At 34.6% G+C, this 25,309-nt stretch overlaps 1 protein-coding gene across 3 annotated transcripts in view; it reads left to right on the forward strand.

Annotated features, from left to right (window-relative positions):
- LOC132728581 (uncharacterized) overlaps positions 1–25,309 on the forward strand; it is a 67,298-nt gene that overhangs the window by 4,930 nt on the left and 37,059 nt on the right. For all 3 annotated transcript variants that reach the window (XM_060714241.1, XM_060714242.1, XM_060714240.1), the window contains 3 exons: positions 212–297; positions 938–1,014; positions 10,418–10,591. In XM_060714241.1, the coding sequence (XP_060570224.1) occupies positions 212–297; positions 938–1,014; positions 10,418–10,591 (337 nt within the window). The remainder of the gene's footprint in view (positions 1–211; positions 298–937; positions 1,015–10,417; positions 10,592–25,309) is intronic.

Genomic DNA, 25,309 nt, shown 5'->3' on the forward strand with positions numbered 1-25,309 from the left:
GAGATTACTTTTATCACAAAATCTGATTTATTTCCAGTATACCCTGGTTAGCTGCATATAATGCTTGATCCAGAAGCTTTTAAGTGTGAGCTATTCTGTTAAGTGCTTATATCTCAATTTATGTGTATGCAAATTCAAAGCAGGGCAAACCCATAGCACAAACACATGTTGTGTTTCTTAATTTACCTCTTATTTTGAAATATATCATCAGGTGAATCTAAATCAGAGGACTTTGGGATACATGTTGTTGTCAAGAAAATACCTTGTGATGGACCTTCAGCAACCACAATTAGAAGGGTAGGTATTTACTTTAAAATACATGCAGCTTTTAGCTTGGTTATAGGAAGATAAACAAAGGTGTTTTGCTCAACCTGCTGTTTTGTTAGCAAAGCACTTTGTTAAAATTCTGCATGCATCCTCATATCTTATAAACCAGTGAAGAGTTTCCCTGGAGACCCTTATGCTCTTCTTTTAGTTACAATCCTCCACCCTATTTCTCTGCAATTATTGGCTGGAATTTAACTAAACATTTTTGGGAACCATCATTACCAAAAGGAGATGCACATATTGTGGCCTTGTTCTGGTCAGACTCTAAGACACAGAGATATGGCCCTTGTTTAGGTATGCCAACTGATGTGTCAGTACTGATGTGGAATTGGGATATTTCATAAGTGTGTGCTGATGTGGAATTGGGATATGGCATAAGTTGGTACAGATGTGGAATTTGGATATGGCAAATGTCTGTAGCAATGTGGAATTGGGATATTGCATAAGTCAATACCAATATGGAATTGGGATGCGGCTCAAGTCAGTACCATTTGGCATAAGTCTGTACCAATGTGGAATCTTGAGTAATCATGCTTTACAGATATATCAAATTTTTTCAAGGCTTTAAAGCATTGAATAAAAGTCATAGTATCATATTGTTTATTTTCAGGAAATGATTACATCCAGAATTTTGCATCCATTTATTCTTCCATTGCTAGCTGCTGTTGAGCAACCATTACCAGATGGGTAAGTTTGATAGATATACTGCTAAAGCCTGAGTCAACATCACTAAATTTGCATCACCATTTATTTCATTGTAACAGCATATTTCCATGTGACCAGTGTTTTCATACGTCAAAGTTAATCTGACATATAATTTTAGTCATACAACTTACCAACAAAGTTTTCCAAATATTTTAGTGGGCTTCATTTTGTCCATAGTTTTGGTGTAGAATATGAAGGAAACCATATAAATCATTTAGTTTATGTGGTAATTTTACTGGTTTATTTCCAAAAATGATTCTTAAAAATCAAAGAAAAAGCACCTGAACCGAAAATGTGCTCACATCCATCCATATCTCAGCCATTCATCAAGGGATTTTGAAATAACTTTGCATAAATGATCACCATGATAATACCAAGTGTCATACACAACAACAATACCCATGCCTCCAAGGTCAAGGTTTCACTTGGAGATCAAAGTGTCAATATTGTCTGATCCACTCTATTACTTTTATATCCTTCAAGGGATTTTGAACAACCTTGCATGATTGTTCACCATAAAAAGACAGTGTGTCATGCACAACAGCCAGACCCTTACCAGTCCTAGGTCAATGTCAAAAGGTCAATGTCACTCTTGGAGATTAATTAAAAGGTCAACATGTCTGATGGGGGATATATAATAATCATAATTATCATCATCACCATAGTTGTTATATTATCATCATTTTAGCACAGCCTCACAATAAAAAGTTTCAAGTTGGATGGCATTTCAAGTCATTGGTAATTTTGAATGAATACTTTGCATTAGTTTTTGATAAATAAATGCTGACTGTATGATTTGTTTCATCACATAAATAGTTAACAAAAAGAAAAATAACGTGTTTGTTAAACTTGATGAATACTGACCAAATTAATGCAATTTGTTAGGATATAAATAAAAAAAGGCCTCAAAGTATGTAAGTATTTTGTAACTGCACTCCTCATCTAAGATTGTTGCAAAATAACATTGACCTTGTAGGTAAAAATGGTTTCTGATCAATAACTAAAGAACGCTAAGGCATAGGAACTTCATACTTGTTATGATGATTGTTCATGACCAGAAGATGAACTCTATTGATTTTGAAGTCAAAGGTCAGGGTCACATTGACCTTGTAGGTAAAAACAGTTTCCTATCAATAACTTTACAACACTTCATAAATTGACCACATGACTAATTGGCTTCCAATAGGAAGCATAAATGTTTTACAAACATATCTTGTTAAAATTGCAGAACAAATAGAAGAGATAACTTGCTATCAGCGTAAGTCAAGTATAAAACAACAGGTGGAAATTATTAAGACTTAGTGAAACATAGTTTTCAAAATAATCAGCGGAAACCATTCTGACATTTAAGGCCTCTGTGACCTTGACCTTTGACCTTGTGACCCAAAAATCAATAGGGGTCATCTACTCTTTATGACCAATCACTATTGTGAAATATTTTGACTTGGTGATACATAGTTTTCAAGATAATCAGCGGAAGCCATTTTGACATTTAAGGCCCCTGTGACCTTGACCTTGTGACCCCAAAATCAATAGGGGCCTCTACTCGTTATGACCAATCACTATGTGAAATTGAAAACCTTGTCACATATGATGTAGTTGATGACCAGAAACTTATATTTAAAGTTTGAAGTAAATACCTTAAGAAATAAAGAACTTATAATGAAAAAACGTTAAAACTAGAATCAGAAATCTTGAAATTCAGTCTATTTGTTGCCATAGCAACGGTTTCCGCTGATTATTTTGAAAACTATGTATCACTAAATCTTAATATTTCACAATAGTGATTGGTCATAGAGTAGATTACCCTATTGATTTTGGGGTCACAAGGTCAAGGTCACAGGGACCTTATATGTCAGAAAGGTTTTCACTGATTTATAATCTTGAAAAGTATTCATCACAAAGTTTTCATATTTCACATTGTGATTTGTCATAACTTGTAGATGACCCCTATTGATTTGGGATCACTAGGTCAAAGGTCAAGGTCACAGGTGAATGTCAGAATGGTTTCTGCTCATTATCTTCACAAAGTCTTAATATTTCACATATTGATTGGTAGTAACTAGTAGATGACCCAAATTGATTTTGGGATCACTTGGTCAAAGGTCAAGGTCACAGGTGCCTTAAATGTCAGAATGGTTTCAGCTCATTATCTTGGTTACTATTTATCACAAAGTCAAAGTTTTCATATTTCTAATATTGATTGGTCATAACTATTAGATGACCCCTATTGATTTTTGGTCACTTGTTCAAAGGTCAAGATCACAGGGACCTTAAAATGTCAGAATGGTTTCCTCTAATTATCTTGAAAACTATCACAAAGTCTTCACTATTTTTCTTTTTTCCATAACTGAACACTTCCATGTACCCATCTATGGCAAGTTTCTATAGTAAAATAACCAATAATGTGGTCAAGGACTAGATGGGGGCATATGTTTCGTTCGATTTCTTGTTGTTATTAGACCTTACATTAGAATTAACAAGAATGTGTTTAAGATTTTTAGGTCTTTTAAATGCAACCAAAGGTTTACTTTCATGAAGCTTTTGCACAGAACATTTACTTGAAAGATCAAGTAAATCCCAATACTTTTTAATGATATTTACTAATTTTAGGTAAAATTGGGTTATACTCAACAATAAAGGGAATAACACTGCCATCACTTGTTTTCTTGTTAGTACACAGGGCCTCATCCTGTGTTAGACATGAAACCTTACTAAGTGCATTATCAATAACATTGATAGGATAATTTCTTTCTTTGAAGTATTTATGCAAATTCTGTAAATTGAAAACATCGTCAGAAATGATATGGCGGTAATGTTTCCCTAGATTGTTCGGAATACCATTTTTACAAGACACTTAGTCTAGGTGACAGGAAGAGTATTCTAAATACTGATGATTATTATCTGTCTCTTTAACATGTATATCAGTGTGTTTAATATTGTTTTTGTCTTATGAAAGGTTTACATCTAAAAATGATATGAGAGATTTAGAAACGTTCGCTGTAAATTTTATAGATGGATGAAAGTTATTCAAACTATCAATGAAAACATTCAAATCATCAAGGGAATAACGTTACTCCATATGCAAAATATATCGTCAAGAAAACGGAATCATAAACTTGGTTTTAAAGAACGTTGGCTTAAAAAGTAATTTTCAAATTTACAAATATATGGACTTATGGGGTCTCCTTGACGACAGCCTCTCCCTATTTCAAAGAAGTCAGAGAGAAATCCATTTAACTGTACAGCAGCTGTTTTTTACATTTTTGTGCCCCCACTTAAGTGGCATTTAGATTTACCCTTGTACATCCTTCTGTCCGTCCATCCTTCTGTCCGTCCGTTCTCTTTTGTGTCGCATGTTACTCAAAAAGTATTTGACTTAGAGTCATGAAACTTTATAGAAATGTTGATCAGCATGTGTAGTTGTGCATCTGGGTATTTTCTTCTGGATATTTTTAGTATTTTTAGAGTTATTGCCCTTGACTTAGTAAAATTTTGCAATTTTCAAGTTGTGTCGCATGACTAACTCAAAAAGGATTTAACATAGAGTCATGAAAGTTTACAGGAATGTTGATCAGCATGTGTAGTTGTGCACCTGGGTATTTTCTTCTGGATTTATTTAGTATTTTTAGAGTTATTGCCTTTGACTTAGAAATTTTTTGCAATTTTCGACTTGTGTCGTATGTAACTCAAAAAAGATTTGACATAGAGTCATTGAATCTTACAGGAAGGTTGCTCAGCATACAGTCTAACTTGCCCATGCGACCACGTGTATTAAGCGACTTTTGTCTTAAACAACCACTTTAAATTCCCCCCGATCATTTTCTCTCTATATCTTTATTGTATTAAGCGACTTTTGCTCATCGCGACCAGCGACCGCTAATTAGTCACCTAATTGAGATCAATCTTTTCATTAAACGACCACATTTACCGTCAAGTAATTGTGTTTTTAGAGAACGCCGCCTCGCAAAGTCACAAGTGTCAAAAATCAAACACAACAAGTAAACGTGTGAAAAACTCTGTTTCCCAAACCGTTTTAGTGTATGCAAATGAAGTTAAGTATATGCGTGACGTGTTTTATCCAATAATATTGAAAAAACAATGCAACGCTCGTCTCTACTTCTAAAGATGGTGCATACGCTTCGCTTGTTGACATTAAGACTGCATTGAATTGACCTTGAACTTGATCAGCAATTAAATTAATTGTAACAATAAGATGTAGTTGTTTATTTCTAATGAAAAATGCACAACAGAAAGCATCTTCATTAATAGGGTTTTCGTGTTGGAGTAAAGGAAAAACAACGGAGAAGTTAAAAAATTTTCGAAAAAATGTCAAACATGTACGTAATGGATCAAAACTGTTTTGTCAATAAATATCAGAAAGATATTTTTTACATTAGCATCCATTTAGATTATCGGAGCGTACTAATTATTCAACATTTATATAAAAATGAAGTTGAAAAACATTCCCATCGCATAAGAAAGATGCCATCTATAAATTTTGACTTTTATATCATGCTTTGTCTTAAGAGACCGTTTCATTAAGCGACCGTTTTGGATGTTTCCCTTGTGTGGTCGCTTAATACAAGTTTGACTGTTATTAGTTTTGCATTTGGGGTTTTGCTTGTGGCTGTATCCATTATTTGTAGAGTTATTTCCCTTGACATAGTAAAAACCGTTTCATTATGTTGTTATTTGTTCATTGAATCAACTAACTTTACAGGAATAATGACCAACATCACTAAATTACAGAAATAATGATTCACATCACTGTGAAGCTATGCACCTGGGACTTAGCATGTGGAATTTTTTCAGTTTTGTTAGAGTTATTGCCCTTGACAGAACAGTGGCGCGGTTGGGGCACTCGTGTCCTATGGACACATTTCTAGTTCATAAATAAAGATATCCATTGTTTAAACATTCGACCAAAATTGAAGAAAGAGAGCATGTTATTTATGAAATTACAAGACGAGGTATCAAAAGCTTTTTCAAAATCTGTCATCAATAGCATTCCAGGAATCTTATGTTTTTCTGTGTAGTTCATGACATCATTATAATAAAAGTAATACTATGTTCTCACCAATAAATCTACCTTTTATAAAACCATTTTGATCAGAAGAAATCAATGAATCTAAAACTGTTTTTAATCTATTGGCTATTTATCCTGACGCTAATTTATAAACAATATTTAAACGGGTAATTGGTTGTCAGTTTTTATGCCCCCACAAAGTGGGGAGCATATAGCATTGCACTTGTCCGTCCGTCCGTCCACGCAAACATTTTGGGTTAAGGGGCTATGATAACAGAAAAGAGAACAAAAAAGAACAATAGGTTCCTTCTGTGATCAAAGGCTTAATGGGCTAGTAGCCCTTAAGAAAACAAAGAAAATAACAAAGAAAATAGCCCCTAAACCCAAATGTTGGAACGTACGTCCGTCCATGATGCCATCCGGCTGTACGTCCCGAAATCTTGTGATCGCAACTCCTCTTAAACCGGATGGCAGATTTTGCTTAAACTTCCAGGGATGAACAACCTTAATGTGTAGATGGTAGTAAAGGAAGGAACTTTCGCTGGGACCAAATTTAAGAGAATTATGGCCCTTTGTTGATTTTTTCACTAATGCAAGTAGTGCAACTAATAATTCCTTGCTTCTGAGTCACTGACAATTCTTCATTTATAAATCCATAAATAATTGCTCTCAAAAGAAAATGACCAATTTTTGACCAGAAAACTTTATAAAAATCAGCTGTAAAACCGTCTGCGCCTGGACTTTTGTCATTTTTCATATTATTTAAAGTGTTTGACAGTTCAGAGAAAGATTATGAGTCCTTCTAGACTATTTGATTGTTCTATTGATAATTTGTATATATATATTATTTGTATTGTTAAGAAAATCATTAATATTTCTATCCCCAATAACATCAGCATTACTATATAAATTTCTGTAAATTTTTATGCCCCCACATAGCGTTGCACTCTGACTGTCCGTCCTTCTGTCTGTACGTCCGTCCGTCTGTACGTACCGAAATCTTGTTAACGCAACTAGGCTCTTAAACCGGATGACAGATTTTGCTTAAACTTCAAGGGATGAACAATCTTAATGTGTAGATGGTAGTAAAGGAAGGAATTTTCGCTGCGACCAAATTTAATAGAATTATGGCCCTTTGTTGATTTTTTCACTATATGCTATGTAGAAATTTTGTGAACGCAACTCCTCTTAAACCGGATGGCAGATTTTGCTTAAACTTCCAGGGATGAACAACCTTAATGTGTAGATGGTACTAAAGAAAGGAATTTTTGCTGCGACGAAATTTAACAGAATTATGGCCCTTTGTTGATTTTTTCACTATATACTATATAGAAATTTTGTGAACGCAACTCCTCTTAGACCGGATGGCAGATTTTGCTTAAACTTCCAGGGATGAACAACCTCAATGTGTAGATGAAGGTCAAGGAAGGAATTTTTGCTGCCACCAAATTTAACAGAATTATGGCCCTTTGTTGATTTTTTCACTATATACCATATATATGTTGTCAGTGGGGGCATCCGTGTCCTTTGGACACAGTTCTAGTTTTAGTCTCATTTAATATTGATTTTTGGTCATAGATAAAAAAACCCATCTATATTTTTGTAGGTATGGATTTATTTTACTAGCATAATTATATTTTCCTGAATTACAAAAACAATTACTTGGTTTTACCCCCTCATCTATCCATTGTGCTCTTGATCTTATCATATGACCACTTATTTTCTAAGTTTTTAGCTCACCTTGCACAAAGTGCAGGTGAGCTTTTAGGATGGCCAACCAAATGGCGTCCGTCGTCTGTCGTCCGTCCACATTTTAAATATTCTAAGGACATCTTCTATGATACCGCAAGGCCAATTTTAATGAAACTTGGCAGGAATACTCTTTGTATGAAGCTCTATCAAGATTGTTCAAAGAATTCCATTTCATGCAGAACTCTGGTTGCCATGGCAACCGAAAGAAAAATCTTTAAATATCTTCTTATAAAGAACCGTAAGAGCTAGAGCTTAGATATTTGGCATGAAACATCTTCTAATGAGTGTCTACCAAGTTTGTTCAAATAAAAGCCCTAGGGTCAAAATTGGCCCCGCCCCAGGGGGTCATTGATTTTCCCTATATGCATATAGTAAAAACTTAAAAAATCTTCTTTTAAAGAACCCAAAGAGCTAGAGCTAAGATATTTGGCATGAAACATCTTCTAGTGAGTGTCTACCAAGTTTGTTCAAATAAAAGCCCTGGGGTCAAAATTGGCCCCGGCCCGGGGGGGTCATTGATTTTCCCTATATGCATATAGTAAAAACTTAAAAAATCTTCTTTTAAAGAACTGTAAAAGCTAGAGCTTAGATATTTGGCATGAAACATCTTCTAGTGAATGTCTACCAAGTTTGTTCAAATAAAAGCCCTGGGGTCATAATTGGCCACGCCCCAGGGGGTCATTGATTTTCCCTATATGCATATAGTAAAAACTTAAAAAATCTTCTTTTAAAGAACCCAAAGAGCTAGAGCTAAGATATTTAGCATGAAACATCTTCTAATGAGTGTCTACCAAGTTTGTTCAAATAAAAGCCCTGAGGTCAAAATTGGCCCTGCCCCAGGGGGGTCATAGATTTTCCCTATATGCATATAGTAAAAACTTAAAAAATCTTCTTTTAAAGAACCCAAAGAGCTAGAGCTAAGATATTTGACATGAAATATCTTCCAGTGAGTGTCTACCAAGTTTGTTCAAATAAAAGCCCTGGGGTCAAAATTGGCCCCGCCCCGGGGGGTCATTGATTTTCCCTATATGCATATAGTAAAAACTTAAAAAATCTTCTTTTAAAGAACCGTAAGAGCTAGAGCTTAGATATTTGGCATGAAACATCTTCTAGTGAATGTCTACCAAGTTTGTTCAAATAAAAGCCCTGGGGTCAAAACTGGCCCTGCCCCAGGGGTGTCATTGTTTTTAACTATATGTGTGTAGTAAAAACTTAAAAAATCTTCTTTTAAAAAACCCAATGAGCTAGAACTTAGATGTTTAGCATGAAACATCTTCTTATGGGTGTCTACCAAGTCTGTTCAAATAAAAGCCCTTGGGTAAAAATTGGCCGGGGGGGGGGGCTATATACAGGTGAGCGACCTCAGGGCCATCATGGCCCTCTTGTTATACTTTCCAGTTTTGAATGTAAATCAGATAAAGTTTTCTGATTCTTTTCATTTATGTTTGTCTCTATGTCTTGAATTTTGGAGAGGAGGCTGTCCAGACTGTAACTTTGTCATGCATCGAATGATTTTAAAATAACTAGGCATAAATGTCTGTCATGCATCGAATGATTTTAAAATAACTAGGCATAAATGTCTACCACATGAAGACGATGTGTCAGGTTCAAGAATTACGTCCCTGCCTAAAGGTCAAGGTCACACTGACATTTTGAAGTTTCACATTATCACAATTAGAATTAATAGATACACACAATCACACAATCTTGTCCGGGCTGTAACTTTGTCATGCATGGAAGTATTTTAAAATAACTTTGCATGAATGTCTACAACATCAAGACGATGTGTCGTGTCCAATAATCTCGTCCCTTCTTCAAATGTAAAGGTCACACTACCATTTTGAAGTTCACTTTATCACAATTAGAATTTATAGGTACACACATTCGTGTCCGGGCTGTAACTTTGTCATGTATCGAAGGATTTTAAAGTAACTAGGCATAAATGTCTACCAGATCAAGACCACATGTCACGACAAAGACCCATGTCCCTACCTTCAAGGTCACACTTATAGTTTTAAGGTAGTCATTCTTTCGAGAAGAGTTTGAAGATAGGACATTCATGTCAGGACTGTAACTTTGTCATGCATCGAATGATTTTAAAATAACTAGGCATAAATGTCTGTCATGCATCGAATGATTTTAAAATAACTTGGCACAAATGACTACCACATCAAGACAATGTGTCGCGGCTAAGGCTCATGTCCATCTGTCCATGTGTCCCTTCTTATGCAACAATCATGTACAGACTGTAAGTTTGTAATGTCTTGAGGGATTTTGAAATAATTTGGCACAAAAGTCTATCTCATAACAACATTTTGTAGCATCCAGGAACCAAGTCCCTTCTTCAAAGGTCAAGGTCACACTTATATTTTGAAGGTTCATCATCATGCTATCACAATTAGAGATTACAGGTACAATTATACAAATAACAATATTCAGAAATTAGTTACTTTCATTCTATTTTCTTTTCGGGGGCATTCATCACTTGGGTGACAGCTCTTGTTTCTTATGGACACATTTAAGTTTTAATCTTTAAATCATTAATATGATAAATATACTTTTTTATACTTAAAGAAACCCTTTAATAGAACTTAAATATTTCAGGAAAAAAGAATTTTGGTTTGTCTCTCCACTTTGTGAAAACGGTGATCTTGATCAAGTCCTCCAACATGACAGGACGCAGCAGGTCCTGAAACTGAATGCACAGAAGAGAGTAAAGATTCTTCTCCAAGTTGCATTAGCTATCAAGTACATCCACACTGAAGTGCCTGGTGTCAGGTAACAAGTTAACCTGTTCTTTAAGTCTTTTTCCCTTCAACAATAAAAGCTAAAAAAAAAAAGTGAGCTTAATGTTAGAGGATTGACCTGGATATTGGCTTATTGCTGATGTGACTTGTACTTTAATAAGGCATTTTGTTTACTTAATGGCATTTTCATTCATATAATTATTATACCCCCAAAACGAAGTTTGGGGGGTATATAGGAATCACCTGGTGGTCGTTCGGTTGGTCGGTTGGTCCAGCAGTCTGTTGCATTTTCTTTGTCCGGAGCATAACTTGAAAACTAATGGTTGGAATTCAATATAACTTCATACAATGGTCAAGCACATTGAGAGGAAGTGCAGTGCACAAGAACCATAACTCCACTTTGATTGATTACAGAGTTATTGCCGTTTGTTACTTTTCTCTGTCCGGAGCATAACTTGAAAACTACTGGTTGATATTCAAAACAACTTCATACAATTGTCAAGCACAATAAAGAGAAGTGCAGTGCACAAGAACCATAACTCTATCTAAAGTAATTACAGAGTAATTGCCCTTTGATACTTTTCCATTGCTTTCTTTTGTCCGGACCATAACTTGAAGACTAATAGTTGAAATTCAATATAACTTCATAAAATGGTCAAGCACATTGAGAGGAAGTGCAGTGCCTAAGAACCATAATTCCATCTTGACTAATTACATAGTAAATACCCTTTGTTACTTTTCCTTGTCCAGACCATAACTTAAAAAGATTTAGTTGGAATTCAATACAATTTCATACAATGGTCAAGCACAATAAGTGGATGTGCAGTGCACAAGAACCATAACTCTATATTAAGTAATTTCAGAGTTATTGCCCTTTGTTACTTTTCCATTGCTTTTTTTGTCCAGAGCATAACTTGAAGACTAATGTTTTGAATTCAATATAACTTCATACAATGGTCAAGCACAATAGGAGGAAGTACAGTGCACAAGAACCATAACTCTATCTTGATTTATAACAGAGTTATTGCCCTTTGTTACTTTTCCTTGTCTGGAGCATAACTTGAAAACTATATGTTGGAATTCAATATAATTTCATACAATGGTCAAAGTATATTGAGAGGAAGCGCACTGCATAGAAACCATAACTCTTTCATGACTCATTCAAAAGTTTTTGCCCTTTGTTACTTTTTATTGTCCAATGCAATACTTGAAAATTAATGGTTGAAATTCAATGAAACTTTATACAATGGTCATGGGCAGTGAGATGAAGTGCAGTGCACAAGAACCATAACTCTATTTGGACTAATCTTCAGTATTTATAGAGTTATTGCCCTTTGTTCCTTTTCCTTGTCTTTCTGGACTTATTACAGAGTAAGGGGACAATACACAGTTTTCAAGGCTTCTCGGTAAACAAGTGACTAAAACCTGACACACAAGTCTGTAATCACACACCTGAAATAAATGCATTTCATATTTAACATATACATATGTATCTCACAGCAAACAATTAAAAATACATGTCCACCTTCTAGTTTTCTGGCACATAGCCCTGTGTTTTTCATTGTTTTGTCGCGAAAATCAATGACAAATAGAGCAGATTATACTTATTTGCAAAATACAACAATATATTAACGTCAAAAAATTAAATCACAAGCTATAGTGTTTCTTCCTTCTTAAACGATGCATAATCTGAAAATCACACCCAAACAGGGTGCCATCCACCTACTTTTTTCACTATTCTAAGTCTTCTGCATACCCTTTAAATTGAAGAGCTGATTCACCGGCTAGCTCCAAAAACCACACATTCGCATCCGACAGGTACTCTCTCCAAATGCAAGGGTCAACGCCACTAAATTCAATTTTACTAAATAACTGAAACACAATACTAGTCATTGAAACTTGAAATATAGCAACTATAAATATTTAGAACCTCAAATATCCTCTTCAATTTCAAAACTGTCTTTTATTTGTATATTCGAAACTAAACGTGTACTGCCTCCTTAATTCAATAAAACTTCATCAATGGCCAACCACATTGAAAGGAAATGCAATATACAAGAACCACAACTATCTTGAATTGCCCACTACCATAACTCTATTTCAGTTCTTTTACAAGGTATTCTGTTAGTAGTAACATCCTCTTTTCCAAAGCAGTCTGGGGGGGTGTATTAATCACATTTAGTGATAGTTCTAGTTATAAAATTTTATAAGATATTAGGAATTCAATTCTAACTGTGTCCTGTTGTTTTAATGAGTCCCCTACCGGTTTAACCAGAGGAGACTTTAGATTTACCCTCCATCCATCTGCAGTACCGAATAGGGATAGGGGGGGCATCTAACTGTAAACAGAACAAAAGAGAACAATAGAATTCATTCCATAACAATAGAGTAAGGGACCATGACCCTCTATTAAACAAAAGAAAATACAAGTAACAATAGAAAGGGCCCTTTATCCCTATTCGGTCAGACAGATGTCCGTCCATCCGAAAAATTGGATCCCGCGATAATGCAAAAAGTACTGAATATATTTTTAACCAGGTTTTCCGAAGGAAAAAACTGGTTATTAGATTGAGGTATGTCGGCTGGCGGATGGGCGGGCGGACGGGCGGGCGGACGGGCGGGCGGGCGTTCACAATTTCTTCTGTGCGCAACTCCTCCTACATTTCTCAACGGATTTTGACCAAACTTTCACAGAAGCTTTGTCATCAAGTGCCCTGGCGCATATTGTCGGGGTTTTGCCATTGGATAATATTTGACCTAATTATGGCCCTTTGTTGTTTTTTCTTATATAGAATATATAGTGAACAATTTCTTCTGTGCGCAACTCCTCCTACATTTCTCAACGGATTTTGACCAAACTTTCACAGAAGCTTTGTCATCAAGTGCCCTGGCACATATTGTCGGGGTTTTGCGATTGGATAATATTTGACCTAATTATGGCCCTTTGTTGTTTTTTCTTATATAGAATATATAGTGAACAATTTCTTCTGTGCGCAACTCCTCCTACATTTCTCAACGGATTTTGACCAAACTTTCACAGAAGCTTTGTCATCAAGTGCCCTGGTACATATTGTCGGGGTTTTGCGATTGGATAATATTTGACCTAATTATGGCTCTTTGTTGTTATTCTTATATAGAATATATAGTGAACAATTTCTTCTGTGCGCAACTCCTCCTATATTTTTCTATGGATTTTGACCAAACATTTACAGAAGCTTTGTCATCAAGTGCCCTGGCACATATTGTCCGGGTTTTGCCATTGGATAATATTTGACCTAATTATGGCCCTTTGTTTTTTTTCCTTATATAGAATATATAGTGAACAATTTCTTCTGTGCGCAACTCCTACATTTCTCAACGGATTTTGACCAAACTTTTACAGAAGCTGTGTCATCAAGTGCCATGGCACTTATTGTCCGGGTTTTGCCATTGGATAATATTTGACTTAATTATGGCCCTTTGTTTTTTTTCCTTATATAGAATATATAGTGAACAATTTCTTCTGTGCGCAACTCCTCCTACATTTCTCAATGGATTTTGACCAAACTTCCACAGAAGCTTTGTCATCAAGTGCCCTGGCACATATTGTCGGGGTTTTGCGATTGGATAATATTTGACCTAATTATGGCCCTTTGTTGTTTTTCTTATATAGAATATATAGTGAACAATTTCTTCTGTGCGCAACTCCTCCTACATTTCTCAACGGATTTTGACCAAACTTTCACAGAAGCTTTGTCATCAAGTGCCCTGGCACATATTGTCGGGGTTTTGCGATTGGATAATATTTGACCTAATTATGGCCCTTTGTTGTTTTTTCTTATATAGAATATATAGTGAACAATTTCTTCTGTGCGCAACTCCTCCTATATTTTTCTATGGATTTTGACCAAACATTTACAGAAGCTTTGTCATCAAGTGCCCTGGCACATATTGTCCGGGTTTTGCCATTGGATAATATTTGACCTAATTATGGCCCTTTTTTTTTTTTCCTTATATAGAATATATAGTGAACAATTTCTTCTGTGCGCAACTCCTCCTACATTTCTCAACGGATTTTGACCAAACTTTTACAGAAGCTGTGTCATCAAGTGCCATGGCACTTATTGTCCGGGTTTTGCCATTGGATAATATTTGACTTAATTATGGCCCTTTGTTTTTTTTCCTTATATAGAATATATAGTGAACAATTTCTTCTGTGCGCAACTCCTCCTACATTTCTCAATGGATTTTGACCAAACTTCCACAGAAGCTTTGTTATCAAGTGCCCTGGCACATATTGTCGGGGTTTTGTGATTGGATAATATTTGATGTAATTATGGCCCTTTGTTTTTTTCCTTATAAAGAATATATAGTGAACAAATTCTTCTGTGCTGAACTAGTCCTACATTTCTCAACAGATTTTGTTCAAACTTTCACAGAAGCTTTGTTATCAAGTGCCCTGGCGCATACTGTTAGGGTTTTGTGATTGGATAATATTTGACCTAATTATGCCCCTTTGTTTTTTTTCCTTATACAGAATTATCAATATATAGTGAACAAATTCTTCTGTGCTGAACTAGTCCTACATTTCTCAACAGATTTTGTTCAAACTTTCACAGAAGCTTTGTCATCATGTGCCCTGGCGCATATTGTAGAGGTTTTGTGATTGGATAATTTTTGACCTAATTATGGCCCTTTGTTTTTTTTCCTTGTACAGAATACATTTTTTCCTTATACAGAATATACAGTGAACACTTCTTCTGTGGCAATTCCTCCTACATTATTCATGTTTTACATTGCACATAGTTACATTGTTTATTGCTTGCATTTGTATTACAAATACAACATATTTATCTACAATGGAGATAATTGAAAACCTGGTTTCGTGGCATTGCCATGTTTCTTGTTTATGAAACTTGATACATGGATAGATGGCAGTCTGAAGATTATGCATATTTTTTATTTTTTCTTATGTATAAAACTTTGGTTGCTATTGCAACTTATAGACTGAAAATATGGCTAATTTAACACATAAACTGGATCCTGTGATAACCCAAAAATTACTGAAAATATTTTTATGTAACTTGATATTTGGATAGATGGCAGTCTGGAGCTTATGCATGTCTTTTTCTTTTTTTTCTATGTTGAAAAATTTGGTTACTTTGGCAAACAAATATGCCTAAATTTGGCAAATATAACAATATTTGTCATTTCTCAAAAAGTAGTGAAAACATTTCTATGAAACTAAAAATATATGTTTCTGATCATCAGCATCATCATATGTGACAAGGTTTACAACTCTAGCACAAAAAATTTCAGAATTACCCCATTGATATTGAAAAAAATGAAAAATAAATAAATAGTTGACAATAATCGATCAATAGAAGAAGGTCTTTGGAGACTGGTGACCGTTAAAGTTACATTAAATTTCATAAAAAAAAGAATTAGCGACATTTCATTAAGAAATTGGGTTTCATATCGACTCCAGAATTTATTTTGGTGTCCAGACAACCAAAATGAGTTTAATGAGCATACAAATGTGCAACCTCATTGTGGCGAATTCGGAAGTACAATTTCTGTTTGCATGAGAAACTCCGCCTTCAGATCATCCGTACATCAATATTAAATCAACAAACGTGACTATAAGTAGCAATCCTGATTTAACGGTATATTTCCGCATTATAACGGATATTGTCATACAAATTTAATTTTTTTTATGAGATGATTATTTTTTCTGAACCACAGGCCTAGTGCACCGTGAAGCTTAAACGGTAAAAGTGTGTTTGCACAAGAAAATCGTATATTTGCTGTGTTCCGGATAGCAACTATAACACCGTGACTTAGCGCGTACACGAGCTGATTATAGTCTTCATTTGCATATTAAAATTCGTATAAGAACTTTAGTGTTACCGTGGGGTTTTCCATTTAAAATCCTAATTTATGAACAATTTTTGATGAGATTTACAACGATACTGTTTAAAAGGTTAATGAAACTGTAGAATGCTTGGTTTTTAGGCCGACGGCAAAAATATTTTAACATATTTATTTAATGTAGCTTTAAAGACCAGAGAAGGTTGAAAATAAAGCAATAATATTTTTTTTGCAAATGATTAAATACCATTGTAATATAAATAATTCCGTGCAAAAAAATAAAGTAAACACACAAGTTTATGCAGAAAATATCTCAATTTATTATGGCAGATGCCACTACCAATGTTTTATTTTTGTAGACTTTCACCATTAACAATTTATTGTTTGTAAAATTTGAGATAGATATTAACGAAACATTGATAACTTTCAATCACATCATGCAAGTTTTCCCACCTTAAACAGTAAAAAAATTATAGAAAATTACAAATACTAGTATCATGTAAAAGTGTTATGTTAGTAATTAGGTGTAATTCAGACTAATTCCCTAGAGGTAAATCTGTAACATACCGGCACAGTATTTAGTTACGTTTTCAAAAAGGTCAATTTACCAATCATGTATGGTTTACAGATCACATGTTCCTCCTTGTACAGGTCACGTGATCCTCCATATCTCAAAAATTAATCGCATACCAATTCCCTACGGGCTCCAGCCCAAAGGGAATAATGATTGTGTGTTTAGAAACTGGTATTGCTTATTTGAAAATATGGTATTTCAGAAAAAGTTAAAGTACCTGCATTTCAAAGTAAAATACAGCTATGTTATACACTTTGTCAATGTTTGTCAATAAAAAAAATTTTAATTTTGAAACAACCTTTGCACTATGGCCTTAGAATCTTAACATTAGACACATATGCACATGTGTCTAATGATTTGACATGCTGAAATATGACCTTGACCCCCAAGTTCACTAGACACTACTGCGTTAATGCAAAGTTCAATTGTATAGTAACAAGAAATCTTCTTCTGTTATATTAATGCAGTGGCAGAGTTTTTTTAGCTTGACTATTCGCAGAATAATCAAGCTAATGCAGTCACTAATTTGTGGGCGTCGGTGTTCCTGTGGTTACGTTTTTGTGTGTAAGCTGGTATCTCCATAACTACTGAAGGGAATGGATTGAAACTTCACACTCTTGGTCTCTGTGATTCTCTAACATGATTGGTACAAGTCCCATAACTCTGATTGCTTTTTTGCATAATTATGCCCCTTTTTCGTCTTAGAAATTCTTGGTTAAGTTTTTGCGTGCAAGCTGATATCTCCATAACTACTGAAGGGAATGAATTGAAACTTCACACACTTGTTCTCTGTGAAAATCTTAGATGATTGGCATAAGTCCCTTAACTCTGATTTGCTTTTTTGCATAATTATGCCCCTTTTTCGATTTAGAAATTCTTGGCAAGCTTATATTTCCATAACTGCAGAATCTGGGAATGAATTTAAACTTCACACATTTGTTCTTTGTGATTATCTTACATAATTGGCACTAGTCCCATAACTCTGATTTGCTTTTTTGGATAATTTTGCCCCTTTTTCGACTTGGAAATTGTTAGTTAAGTTTTTGCGTGTAAGCTGGTATCTCCATTCACTACTGAAGGGAATGGATTGAAACTTCACACACTTGTTCTCTGTGATTATCTAAAATGATTGGCAAAAGTCCCATTATTTGTTGTTGTTTTTTTTTTGCATAAAATTTGGTTACTATGGCAACAAATATGCCTTAATTTGGCAAATATAACAATATTTGTCATTTCTAAAAAAGTAGTGAAAACATTTCTATGAAACTAAAAATATATGTTTCTGATCATCAACGTCATCATATGTGACAAGGTTTACAACTCTAGCACAAAAAATTTCAGAATTACCCCCTTGAACTTAGAATTTTCATGAAAAAAAAGATGATTTTTATAACTTCTTTATTTCATAATGTATCTACTATAAATTTCATATATATGTGTCTTATTTTTACTCATGTCATTGGGAGAAGGTTCAATACTCTAGCTTGACTATTTCCAGAATAAGGCCCCTCTTGAACTTAGATTTTTGTATTATGATCGCAGGTGATTAGGTTTATCATCAAAATACCTATTAAGGATTCCACTAAATGGAAATTCTAAATTCAATATTATTTTATTTTATTCAGGCTTTCTTTATATAACTTCCCCGTGGTGCAGGGGTAGGTGTGAGAGGTCTTTGGTTCAAATCCCAGTCGAGGACTCTTTTTTTTCTAATTTTTTCAGTTGAATTTTTTAAGGAAGTAGCCACGATATGCAAGGATAAAGTGTCTTAAAAAATGAGCATAAATGATTTTTGATGCAACTCTAGTCATGCAACTGTTGTAGTAAAACATCTACTTTAACACAGTCGCTGCATCTCAGTGCCCTGCAAGATGAATTTTAGTATATAAATTAAACTTATACAGGACAATACATACAGATAGATATACAGTACGATTTAGATTGCAATGATCAGAAAATACCACAGAGCTTGCAAACCTTTAATTTTTTCTAGAAATAATTATATTTTACTCAAACTTCTTCATTTCTTATAGCATTTCCTTCCAACTCCCACATCATAATAATATGACATGGGTTATAAATTTAGCGTCCATATTTCCGGAATTTTCTCCTGAAACTTTGAATTTTTCTGATTCATTCTTTAACTTTCTTATTTCTCCATGGATTTACTTAAAATTTAAAAAAAGACATTCATTATCAAGACCTACTTCACATGTGATTAGATATATAAAACATAGGTTTCCATGATTATTTTCATTTTAACTTGAAATTTCCTTGATTGTTAGCTCGACAATTCGCAGAATAATCAAGCTAATGCAGGTGTCGACTTCCCTGTGGTTAAGTATTTGCATGTAAGCTGGTACCTCCTAAACTAATGAAGGGAATGGATTGAAACTTCACACACTTGTTCTATGTGATTATCTTACATGATTGGCACAAGTCCCATAACGCTGATTTGCTTTTTTGCATAATTATGCCCTTTTTTCGGTTAGAAATTCTTGGTAAAGGTGTTGCTTGTAAGCTGGGTATAATCTCCATAACTACTGAAGGGTTTGTGCCATTCATAATAATAAAGCAGTGATTTATTCGATAAAACATTTTAATAGCAAGCCTTTGTACTTTTTCGGACAATTTTATGTATTCATGTAGGTAAGGATTATTATTATTATGAAACAACCTTGTGACAACTTTTCGAATAGTCGAGCGTTACTGTCCTCCAACAGTTCTTGTTCCTTTGAATTTTCTTCTTTGTTACTATAAATGGTATATTTTTATTTGCCCGAAAGAATTTCGAGCATATTATGTTATACCCCCTGGCGTCTGTCCGTCTCTCTGTCTGTCTATCTGTAAAAACCCAGAGGTACTTGTGTGACTTGAAGAACAATGGGTTACAGTAAATTAATCATTGTATCACTGTATATATGACATCATTGAAATTAAGGATTGTGTTGGCTTGTGAAATTGTTACACAATATTCATTTACAATGTAACTTCTCTTTGATCCTATTCAATCCGTTTTTACTTGTGTGTCTTTTTTTAAGTTACACGGTCAAAGGTGAAGGTCACTATCACCTTAAAACTGAAAACAGTTTCCGGAGCATAACTTAAGTTCTGTTTAACCCACAGTGTTCAAACTTCATAGGATGATTGTCCATTTTGGGTAGAAGACCCCTATTGATTTTGGGGTCACAAGGTAAAAGGTCAAGGTCAATTTTACCTTAAAACTGAAAACAGTTTCCAGGGCATAACTTAAGGTCTATTTGGCCCCCCCCACCCCCCCCCCCCCCCCCCCAATATTAAAATTTCATAGGATGATTGTCCATATTGGGTAGAAGACCCCTATTGATTTTGGGTCACAAGGTCAAAGGTCAAGGTCACTATTATTTTAAAACTGAAAACAGTTTCCAGAACATAACTTAATTTCTATAAGGTCCATAGTGTTCAAACTTCATAGGATGATTGTCCATATTGGGTAGAAGACCCCTATTGATTTTGGGGTCACAAGGTCAAAGTTCAAAATCGCTATTACCTCAAAACTGAAAACAGTTTCCAGAGTGTAACTTCAAGTTCCATTTGGCCAACAATATTCAAACTTTATCGGAGGATTGCTATTTGAAGGAGGTGATACTTTATTAAATTAATGTAATGTCTTACAAATGCTTCATCCTTACTAAAAAAATTCACTTTTGGGCATTATAATGCTTCCCGTAGCGGTGCTCTTGTTTATTATCTCACCTGTCACAAAGTGACAGGGTGAGCTTTTGTGATCGCTTTTCGTCCGGCGTCCGTCCGTCCGCCGTCCGTCCGTAAACTTTTTCTTTAAATGACATCTCCTCATAAACCGCTGAGCCAATTTCATCCAAACTTCACAGGAATGTTCCTTTGGTGGTTAAGTAACCTTTAAAAAATGTTCAAAGAATTTAATTCCATGCAGAACTCTGGTTGCCATGGCAACCGATAGAAAAAACTTAAAATATCTGCTTTTAAAAAACCCAAAGAGGTAGAGCTTAGATATTTGGCATGAAACATCTTCTAGTGAGTGTCTATCAAGTTTGTTCAAATAAAAGCCCTGGGGTCAAAATTGGCCCTGCCATGGGGGTCATTGATTTTCCCTATATGCATATAGTAAAAACTTAAAAAATCTTCTTTTAAAGAACCCAAAGAGCTAGAGCTAAGATATTTAGTATGAAACATGTTCTAATGGGTGTCTACCAAGTTTGTTCAAATAAATGCCCTTGGGTCAAAATTGGCCCTGCCCCAAGGGGTCATTGGTTTTTCCTATCTGCATAATATTATAGTAAAAACTTATAAAATCTTCCTTTAAAGAACCCAAAAGCTAAAGCTAAGGTATTTAGCATGAAACATGTTCTAATGGGTGTCTACCAAGTTTGTTCAAATAAAAGCCCTAGGGTCAAAATTGGCCCCGCCCAGGGGGTCATTGATTTTCCCTATATGCATATAGTAAAAACTTATAAAATCTTCTTTTAAAGAACCCAAAGAGCTAGAGCTAAGATATTTAGCATGAAACATCTTCTAATGAGTGTCTATCAAGTTTGTTCAAATAAAAGCCCTAGGGTCAAAATTGGCCCTGCCCCGGTGGTCATTGATTTTCCCTATATGCATATAGTAAAAACTTTAAATTAAAAATTCTTTGAAAAAACCAAATAGCTAGAGTTAAGATATTTAGCTTGAAACATCTTCTAGTGAGTGTCTACAAAGTTTTTTCAAATAAAAGCCCTTGGTTCAAAATTGGCCCTGCCCCGGGGGTCAATGATTTTATTTATGTGTAAAGCAAAAACTTATAAAATCTTCTTTGAAAAAACCCAAATAGCTAGAGTTAAGATATTTAGCATGAAACATCTTCCAGTTAGTGTCTTCAAAGTTTGTTCAAATAAAAGCCCTGGGGTCAAAACTGGCCCCTCCCTAGGGGTGTCATTGCTTTTAACTCTATGTGTAGTTAAAACTTAAAAAAACTTTTTTTTAAAAACTCAACGAGCTAGACCTTAGATGTTTAGCGCGGAATATCTTCTAATGGGTGTCTACCAAGTTTGTTCAAATAAAAGCCCTGGGGTTAAAACTGGCCCCGCTCTGGGGGCCTATATACAGGTGAGCGACTTCAGAGCCATCATGGCCCTCTTGTTTATTTTTTTCACATTTCTTTTTATGCCACCGCAGCATCTGCGATGCAGTGGCATATAGCGATTCACCTGTTTGTGTGTGTTTGTCTGTAATATAGATTATATAGTGAACTTCTTGTTAAAAACCACAAGTCCAATTTCAACCAAACTTACCAGGATTGATCCTTGGGTCAAGGGCTTCCAAAGTTGTTCAAAGAATTTCATTCCATGCAGAAATCTGGTTGCCATGGCAACCAAAAGGAATTATAAACATAAATTTAAAAAATTTTCTTGTAAGGACCCAAAAGGCCTAGAGCTTAGATATTTTGCATAAGGCATTTGGTAGACCTCTACAAAGATTGTTCAAATTATAGCCCTGGGGTCATAATCGGCCCCACCCCGGGGGTCATTGCTTTTCACTATATGTACATATAGTAAAAATTTAAAATACCTTCATGTAAAGACCCAAAAGGCCTAGAGCTTAGATATTTTGCATAAGACATTGTCTGGTAGACCCTTACCAAGATTGTTCAAATTATAGCCCTGGGGTCAAAATCGGCCTGGCCCCAGGGGTCATTGATTTTAACTATATGTACATATAGTAAAAACTTGAAATACCTTCTTGTAAAGACCCAAAAGGCTTAGTGCTTAGATACTTTGCATAAGACATTGCCTGGTAGACCCTTACCAAGATTATTCAATTTTTAGCCCTGGGGTCAAAATCGGCCCCTCCCCGGGGTCATTGATTTTCACTATATGTACATATATTAAAAATTTTAAATACCTTCTTGTAAAGACCCATAAGGCCTAGAGCTTAGATATTTTGCATAAGGCATTGTCTGGTAGACCTCTACCCAGATTGTACAAATTATAGCCCTGGGGTCAAAATTGGCCCCGCCCCCGGGGTCATTGGTTTTCCTTATATGTATTTAGTAAAAACTTAAAGTAAAAACTTTAAAAAAAAATTATAGCAAATGATAAATGCTAGAGGTTAGATATTTTGCATGAAACATTGTGTAGTGTACCTCTACCAAGGTTGTTCAGGTCAAAATTGCCCTGCCCTGGGGGTCATTGATTTTCAATATATACATATAGTAAAAAATCAAAAAATCTTATTGTCTGAAGGTACAAAGCTTAGAGCTTTAATATTTGTTAAATGATATCATATATAGGTACTTTACCAAAATTGTTCAAAATTTGCCTCTAGTGTCAAAATCTGCCCGCCCCGGGGGCCATATGTTTTCCTTATTTGTCATATATAGTAAAAACTTAAAAAATCATCTTCTCTAAATTTACACAGGCTAGAGTAAAGATATTTTGCATGAAACATTGTGTAGTAAACCTCTAGCAAGATTGTACAAATTATAGCCCTGGGGTCAAAATTGGCCCTACCCTAGGGGCCATTGATTTTCACTATGTACAAATAGTAAAAAGGTAAAAAATCTTCTGGTCTGAAGGTACAAGGCTTAGAGCTTTGATATTTGGTATATAATATCATCTATGGGTCCTCTACTAAAGTTGTTTTTATTATGCCCCTAGTGTTAAAATTGCCCTGCCCCAGAGGCGATAGTTTTCCTTATAATGTAAAAACTTGAAAAATCTTCTTCTCTGAATTGGCAAAGGCTAGAAGTTAAATATATGGCATGAGACTTTGCGAAGTAAACCTCTTCCAAGATTGTTCAAATCATAGCCCTGGGGTCAAAATTGGTTCTGCCTTGGGGGTCATTGATTTTCATTATGTACATTTAGTAAAAATAATTAAAAAATATTTTTGTCTGAAGGTAAAAGGCATCGAGCTTTGATGTTTGCTATATAATATCATCTATAGGTCCTCTACCAAAGTTGTTCAAATTTTTACCCTGGTGTCAAAATTGGCCCTGCCTAGGGACAGTGATTCTCATTATGTACACATAGTAAAAATAGAAATTAAAACAAATGTTTTCTGAATGGGAGAAAGCTACAGCTTAGATATTTGACTTGAAATGTTGTTTGGTGGACCTGTATCAAGATTGTTTTGAATTAAACCCTTGGGTCAAAATTTTGCCTTGCCCAAGGGGACAGTGACCTACTTTCTTGTCCTTTGATGTAGAGCAATGAAATGTTGACCATGTGCACAGTTTTAGTTGTAAAATTCAACTTTGATATCAGGTGACCTAGATGTTGATGATGTGCCCTACTTTCTTGTCCTTTGATGTACAGCTATGAAATTTGAACCATGTGCACAGATTAAGATGTAAAGTGAACTTTGTTGCACTTATTCAGTATCCCTCATGTACAGACTCAATCAAACCGAGTCTGCAATTCTTATGTACTATTGTTGTGATTAATGCTTCCGAGTGATCACTTTCTTTCCAGATTTTGATATCAGCTGACCTAGATTTTGACAAAGTGTCTTAATGTGTTGTCATTGATGTAGTCATGAAATTTAGGTTGTGTGAAATATTACATTTACCACAAAATTCACTAGACTCAAGTGCATTGATATATTCCTACTCTGATCTTTAATTGGATTAACAATAGATTTCACCACTAATCTGATAATAAGAAATAGATAGGTCATGGATCTATGCATTATGACAATCTTAAATTGTATAGAAACAAAAAAAATATGTTCCTTAGTAACACTACTATTTAGTGTTGTATTAATGCGGTGGCATAGCATTTTTCTCAAATACAACCTTGTTTGTGACTATAAATGGTGTCTTCTTAGATGTTTAACGATCTATCTTTAACGAACTGCGTGTTTGTGGGGAAGGATTGCTATTTTGTTTACAGTCTGTAGAAATACACATAGACAGTATAAGTCAAAATATATCCTTTATTGACAGTCCAAGAAATTATCTTTACAAATACAATGTATAATAAGACATGTTCTTAATTAAGAATTCTCAATACATGTGTATCAATATATAAAATTCATAGACAATTCATTTCAATATGATAACAATTATTTATTAAAATTAAGTTGGGGAAATAATTACTCACTTAGCATTATGAGAACATTTTGATAATTAAAATAGGTAACAGGTACCATGTCAACAAAATGTATATAATAAAATACTTAATTTACATTACAAAAATCAATGTTCAATGTATTCATGTGTTCCAAAAATATAAGTCAACCTATGAAAAATATGTTGTAAGTAAAACATAAAGTTACATTTAAACAAGTCAGAGACTAAAGTAAGTTTACAAAATTTCATTTCCT

The sequence above is a fragment of the Ruditapes philippinarum genome, unplaced genomic scaffold (genome assembly GCF_026571515.1).
Source record: "Ruditapes philippinarum isolate M1 unplaced genomic scaffold, ASM2657151v2 ctg3867_1_1_1_1, whole genome shotgun sequence".
Classification (NCBI taxonomy): Eukaryota; Metazoa; Mollusca; class Bivalvia; order Venerida; family Veneridae; genus Ruditapes; species Ruditapes philippinarum.